A 7,318-nucleotide genomic window follows, 5' to 3' on the forward strand; every position below is an offset into this window, starting at 1 on the left:
TGTGCTGCTGATACTGAGGTCTGAGGATTATGTGTTGCAGTATTTATGTATATCATCTTAGCCCAAAGACTTAGAGCTGCAGCCTTTAGAGACTATAAAGTTAATAAGTTTTAGTAATTTTATACATCTTGCATTATTGAAAATTGTAAGGAGATATAAGTCAAAGCAAAGTTTCTCTGCTTTGGAGTTTGGGATTTCAAAAGCTGATGTATTTGGTATGCAATGTATTTCAATCCAAATACATTAGAATGAATGTATTGGCAGAGTATAGTTGTTAATGTACTTACAGATGCATGACTGATACGCCATTAAATCGGCTGTTTGGATAATAGACATGAGAAAGGATTGAAATGCAGATATGCCAAAGATATGTTTCGTTCACCAAAGTAGTAAGTAAGTTTATTGTTTAGCTTTAAAATCCTAATTTTAATTTGATCATTATTGTTTAGAAAAAACAAATTTAAACCTTATAAAAATGTTTATGTATTGGATTGTGTAAATAAGATTGATATCCACTGATATTAAATTGAGTTCTTACTATTCCTTTTATTTATTTATGATTTTATTGTACATGATTATATTGTATTTTAATAACTGTACAGCACATTGGTCAACTGAGGTTGTTTTTAAACTTGACTTGACTTTTATTTTGAAGCTGATTAAGAACACGCTTTTGAAGGATCTTTTATTTTGAAGTCCGTAGACCAACCTCCTCCCGGAAGTGTGTTCCATCAGCTGGTCCGACGGTGCCTCCACTTCGTATGTGTGTGTGTGTGTATGTTGGGGGATGGCATGCTGAGAGGGACAGCAGATGAAGAGCTCCGTCCATCCTGTTTGTGTGAATGTTTGGGTTCATTTTGTGCCTGTAGGTTTAAACTTGAGAGAGCAGCAGGATGCAGGTTCTCACCCCGCAGGTCTACTGGGCTCAGAGGCATGGAGAGATTTTCCTCCGGGTGGAGCTGAGTGATGCAAAGGTAAGGACGGTGCACATCATCCAGGCACCCACATTAAATAATGCGTTAAAATGCATTTAAAATATATTGTCTTTACGCTGCAGGTGATGGAAGGATTATAAAATAGCGTTTATTGTAAGCTTAGTGACGCTGCAGCCTTTAAAATGCGATAAAATGCAGCTATAAATAGGGCTAAACTGACCTATAACACTATTTATTTATTGCTATAACGACAACAGGCAACTCAATTTAACACATATTAGTCCCTTAGTCAAAAAAAACATCACATATAGTAAAAAGTATAGTAGTCATGTATGTTTTTGCTGCTTTAATGACACCATGAATTGTCTGTTTTGTAGGTTTTTAATTGAATTGAACTGAATTGAATTGTCTTTATTGTCATTGCATTGAGGTCAATACAACGACACATACATACACACATGCACATGCACACATACATATATAAAAAAAAAACCTTGTCATTTAAAGTGCATAAATGTTTTAAATGTAAGATAAAGAAGTTTGTCATCTAAATTTAAGGAAAGTGTGTCTTTAAACAACAGTCAGGAGCACACATGAGCATTGAAAGCTGTTTTTGTTGCTCATACTGACTATTAGAAGATGCCTTCATAATGCACTTACAATGTAAGTGATGGAGGACTAAATCCAAAGTCCTCCTCCTGTGTAAAAAATGTATTTAAAAGTTTAATCTGAAGCTAATATGAAGCTTCAGCCGTCCAAATGAGTCAAATCAAGTGTTCTATGTTTCAACGTCACAGTGTTTTTAGTTGAATATAAGCCTCACATCTATATTTAAATGCATTTTTTGCATTTAAAAGTTGCAAAAAGTCCTCCATCACTTCCATTGAAAACACATTTGAAGGAGGTATTTTAATAGTCAGTATGAACAGGAACTTCTTTCAATGTTCATAAGGACACTTGACTGTTGTTTGAAGACACACTTTTTAAAAAAACAAACTGAACCTGACTTTCAACACTACAAAACAAATAGTCCAAACTGTCTCAGTGGTTTACTGGAAACCAACAGCTGAAAATGACAGCTCAGCTCTGGTGTGACTTCCTTGTTTGTAGCAACACTAACACAGCGATTAACTCCACAGTATGACTTGTAATTTTCCCCTTTACTGAAGCACTTATTCTCACATCATTACCAGAAGACAGTGTTTAAGTTAGCATGTTATAAAACCCAGCTCCGAACAGAATATACAGTATTTAATGATTTGTGTCTTCCAGTTAAAACCAGTAGTAAGGATTGTTTGACTTTTGGGTGGGTCACTTCTTTAACTGCGCTTAGACGGCTGCGGCTTCTGCAAGTATAAACGTGAAATACTGGCTCCTCTCCTTCTCTTTCTCAACGTTTCCAGGCTTAAAGCTCCTCCATCCTCATCCTGCATCTGTTCCCACTAATATCTCATAAAAGATGCATGACTTTTAATGGTAGTGCTGGATCTTGTTCGGCCTCTTTGGCGAATTACCAGAAACAGGCTGACAGAAAAAACACCTGTCATGTTACACACGTTGAGCCAGCAGCTGATCATTAGTTTCATTATTGATCATTCTGTTCATTTTTATGATAAATTAATTCGTTTTTTCGGTCCATAAAGTGTCAGAAAATTGTGATCTTTGCTTCCTAAAACCCAGTTTGACATCCACTAACGTCTTGTTTTGTCCTGACCAACAGTCCACAACCCAAAGATACTCATTTTATTATCATAGATGAATATTAAAAACCAGAAAATATTCACATTTGAGAAGCTGGAACCAGAGTATTGGGACATTTTCTTTGTCAAAAGTGACTCAAAATGGATAATTTTCAAAATAGTTGCCAACTGATCGATTAATCGCTGCAGCTCTACAAATGAGGTTAGACAAAATATTAGAAACACCTCTCGGTATGATGCAATATAATGAATCAGCACCAAATTACAGCCTCTAAAGTGAGCATAAAGTTGAATCACACCTTTCTTAAAAACAGCTTCAACAAAAACTCCATGAAGGCGTTTTTTGTGTTATGACTGCATTAGTTTTAAATAGTTGCACTTGATAAACTGACATCTTAGCTTAAATCAATCACTCAAACTTGATTTATATAGCAGCTTTCATACAGGTTCATGTAGTTTAAAGTGTTTCACAGCTGATTGACAAGCTGATAATAAGACAGAACAAGTGGAGAACAAGGACAACATAAAGAAAAGGAACAATTTGAGACCAATGCACATGAGAGATAATAAGTATGATAAAAATAAATATGAAATATAAGAAAAAATTGTGATTTTCCATATATCTTCCTTATTGTCAATAAGTTTTTATGAAAACAGGGCTTGTGGTAGGGTAGTCCAAAGTATTTAAAGATGGACTGATTTTACTCCTCTAAGTTCCAGCTCACAGTTTTGTCCATTATTTGCATCGGTGTTGATTTGATTTTGATGACTGCTTTTTTATGTTTTTCAGAATCTGGACATCAGTTTGGAAGACAAAACACTTCAGTTCAGAGGTTGGTGTTTGCTTGTAAGAGGGGAAAACATGTACTGTAGATTCACTAAGAACCATTTAATAGAAAACTGTTTAGTTGCATTATGAAAAGTTGTTAAGGTATTCTACAAACTCTCAAGATCTTTCACATTGAAGGTAGTTTCCACATGAAACACAATGTAAAGTCATATACTGCTGTCTTATTATTGTTCCTCAGCACGGGGCCACGGAGCTAAAGGAGATAATGAATACATGTTCAGTCTGGAGTTCCTGGAAGCTGTCAGACCTGAGGTATCGATTGTTGTGCTTTTATTGCAAATATAATTTACATTTTTTGAAAACGGGAGTACATTAAAAGCTATTATCATGTTATCTGGCAGAGTCCATACCTTCCTGTGTTTACTTTAAGGATCATTAGAAATAAATACTCCAAATAAAGTCATTACATTTGAACTTAAAGTGCAACTAAGATCAATCAGATTAGCTATTTAACAAACTTGCGTGAAAATGCGTCAGAGTGGAAATCACTAGTCAAGGTGAACGCTGATTGAAAAGCATCTCCCTGCTGAAGCCAGCCTTGATTAGTTGCTACACTGCAGCTCTGAATATTCAGTCATATTATTATCTATTCATTTATTTCTGAGACAAAGTCCTGCAGGTTTTTATTCCACCTTTCAACTAAAAATGCATTCAGATGCTGGTTGCTGAATTTAGGACTTGGCAGACTGACTTAAACTGTGATTTTCATTGGTTCTGTTAACCTTTTATAGAGGAATATTTATATTAAATATACATGAGTTACAGTCCTCTTGAGTAAGATATACACACTATTGCATTGCCTGTGTTTGTGTCCATTATGGTGGAATCCAGATCAACCGTAAATCTACGCAGCGTCAGGTGGACATTAAAGTCAGGAAGCAGGAGGAGCGCTGGTGGGACCGGCTGACACTGCAGGAGAAGAAGCCTCTGTTTCTGTCTCCCGACTTCGACCGCTGGCTGGACGAGTCTGACGCTGAGATGGAGCTTCAGGCCAAGGTAGAAACTTTTTTTTTTAAAAGCACACCAGATAAAAAATACGATATAAAGTAGTTGTAAATAGTGAACTTTGGAAAAGGATGTTATACTTTTTGCAGTGTGGCTTTGGACTGCTTGTGCAAATCTGACATTAGTTTGTTGTGAAGCAAAATTACCATAAAATGCAAATAGTTGGTGCAGCCTACGAACAAACAGAAGCCTGTGTGAAACATTTTAGTCATCAACTGAATGATCAGTCCAACACTTTAGTCCAGAAATATCTCAATAGCTACGAGACAGATTTCCATGAAGTTTTGCACAGATATTCATCATACCCTAGAGTATTAACCCGGCTCACTTTGGTTAGTCCAATACTTAAGTTAGTGATCAAATTCCTGCAGAACAAGTAACATTCACATCAGCTTAGCTAGACTAAGATTGTGAATTTAGTAAAAATTAAACTTGCTTATTAACATCAGCATGTTAGTCAACTGAGGTTAACGTTTAACTTCCAGCTTCACAGAGCCAGTAGCATGGTTGTAAACTCTTAACAACCATGTAAACAGTTTATTTTAGCCATATTTTCTGCTCATGTTACGCTTTGCAAAGTCAGCCCAGAAAACTTTGCATTGCTCTTTTGTCTTCTGTCACTGGGACGCTAATGTGAAACCCTCCCACACACATAACTGGTGGCATCAGTCGCTGGGGGGGGGTGTCACAGGTTTTAAAACAGGAAAAGCATAGCAATATGTCAATGGAAACTCCACTTTGGAATAAAACTGAGCTGAGATGAATTTGTCACCTTTGGCTAAATTGAACTAATTACTCAGATTGTTCAGGGGTTTCTTGAGTCGATGAGTCACAACCAACATTTGAGCCTCTAATGTGGTTTGGCTTCCTTCATCAAGGATATTTTCTTACTTTTTAATTATTTCCCATAATCCCTTCTCTTGGTTGTCAATTATTGTTGGTTTTTTGCCTCCTCAGATTTCTTAGATGAGTGTTTTGGGGTTTTTTTCCCTATTTTTCTTCACTACAGATTTGCAGTTTTCACTTGTAGATAGACAGATAGTTTATTGATCCTTCACAGGAAATTGCTTAGTTTACAGCAGCTACATCACACTTAATACAGCCGAGTAGCATCACATAGAAACACATCTCTAACTATCCAATGGGAAAAAAACTAAAAATTACCCAAAAGGGGTACTAATTAAAACAAATGTATGTATATACATGTATTAAATAATAATAAAATACTCTGTGTGCAAAAAGTGCTTGTAAATGTATTATGTATTATGTATTCCCGAACAATGAGCAGAACATTTTAAAGCCCCAAATTAAATGAATCGGTGAGTCAAGCTCTGGTTTTAATGAAGGATAAGAGAGATATCATGTAAGATTCATTATACTAAAATTCAAATTGGGTGTAAATATAGAAAAAATATTGTAGAGCAGCATGTGTGGTTATTACAAAGTGAGATTCTGATGTTTAATTTCTTTCAGGAAGAAGAAAAGATAAACAAGATCACTGTGGAGTCAAGAGTCGTGAAGACCGTAAGTCCCACTGAGCTCCTTTCCTGCAGAGATGTATCTGTCTGGAGTTTTATCATATATGTTACTATACTTACTAATCTACTATTATGAACGGTCATCATCTCCTTTTTCCCCTCAGCCTACCTCGGACTGAAGAAAGGCTACTTGTTTATGTACAACCTGGTGCAGTTCTTGGGATTCTCCTGGATCTTTGTCAACATGACCGTTCGACTCTTCATTCTTGGTCAAGGTTGGTAAGAAACTGTCATCGTCCGCCATCGGAAGTCAAAGTAAAACAGTTAAATGTACTTGGAAATAACAGGTCAGGTGTAGTCTTAGTTCAAAATACACATCATTTGTCTTATTTATCTCCCACATTTTCTTGTTGACGGTGGTTTGGTTGAGACAGTACCAACAGTTTCAATAGTAGCAAAAAGATTATTCTGTTCAAACACTGTGTAGGGGAACCAAAGTGTCCTCAGAGAGGTAATTCTTGGATATAGTGAGGTAATAAACAGACCTTTGGACTCACAGTGTAGTCATTTGTTTAAATACTGTAACATGTAGAGTAATAGATTCTCCTGTTCAAACATATTGGAGGACTTTTTTATGTGTGTTGGAGCGGTAAAAAGAAGGATGTGTTTGTATAAAGTTTGGTGGATGGGTGAAGGGATAAAATGATAGCTTATTACAACTTTTCTTTTTGTAGTTATGTCCTTTGTTTCTTTTGTTGATGAAGCATTATTCCCACCAAAGTAATTGTTGTCATCTAGGAACACAGCAGCATCACAAGTCTGTGGGTAAAGAGTCAAATGGTCAAATGGGTAAAGAAACACAAGCAGGTCAGATAGGTTGTAAAGAAGTCAGCAGTTTAGGGAGATTATCAGCTATATTTGGAGGTAAAACTGAAAGAGAGGGCACTGGAAATGTCTGCAATAAACTCAGTGTGCACAAAACTACAGTAAGTATGGTAGGTAACATTTTAACCAATAATTCACCCTGTAGACTTTGATGGATGTTTATGTCTGTATGTTTGTTTGCATGACCTGATCATTTTACTGCTCCAGGTTCTAGTCGCATCAATCGTTTCTTTTGCGACATTGCTGTGTTACCTGATCGCAGTTATTACAGGTGCAATGTTGTAGAGCTGCAATGATAAGTCAATTAATCAATCGGAGTGACTAAAATTCTTTGTTTCCAGCATCTTAAATTTGAGTATTTTCTGGTTTCTTTAGTCTTCTGTGATACAACACTGAATATATTTGGGTTGTGGACTGTTTATCGGGACTTAGAATAACATTTGATGTTGCATCATGTTGATCTTG

The 7,318-nt window shown here is 36.1% G+C and overlaps 1 protein-coding gene across 1 annotated transcript in view; it reads left to right on the forward strand.

Moving 5' to 3' along the window:
• Nucleotides 1-807: 807 nt before the first annotated feature.
• The window catches only part of LOC133995061 (very-long-chain (3R)-3-hydroxyacyl-CoA dehydratase-like), a 10,772-nt gene continuing 4,261 nt past the window's right edge, over nucleotides 808-7,318 (forward strand). The window contains exons 1-6 of the mRNA XM_062434383.1: nucleotides 808-974; nucleotides 3,426-3,468; nucleotides 3,664-3,737; nucleotides 4,317-4,481; nucleotides 5,964-6,018; nucleotides 6,133-6,247. Coding sequence (XP_062290367.1) covers nucleotides 894-974; nucleotides 3,426-3,468; nucleotides 3,664-3,737; nucleotides 4,317-4,481; nucleotides 5,964-6,018; nucleotides 6,133-6,247 — 533 coding nt within the window. The 5' untranslated portion in view covers nucleotides 808-893. The remainder of the gene's footprint in view (nucleotides 975-3,425; nucleotides 3,469-3,663; nucleotides 3,738-4,316; nucleotides 4,482-5,963; nucleotides 6,019-6,132; nucleotides 6,248-7,318) is intronic.

Source organism: Scomber scombrus, chromosome 1 (assembly GCF_963691925.1).
Source record: "Scomber scombrus chromosome 1, fScoSco1.1, whole genome shotgun sequence".
In the NCBI taxonomy this organism is placed as follows: domain Eukaryota; kingdom Metazoa; phylum Chordata; class Actinopteri; order Scombriformes; family Scombridae; genus Scomber; species Scomber scombrus.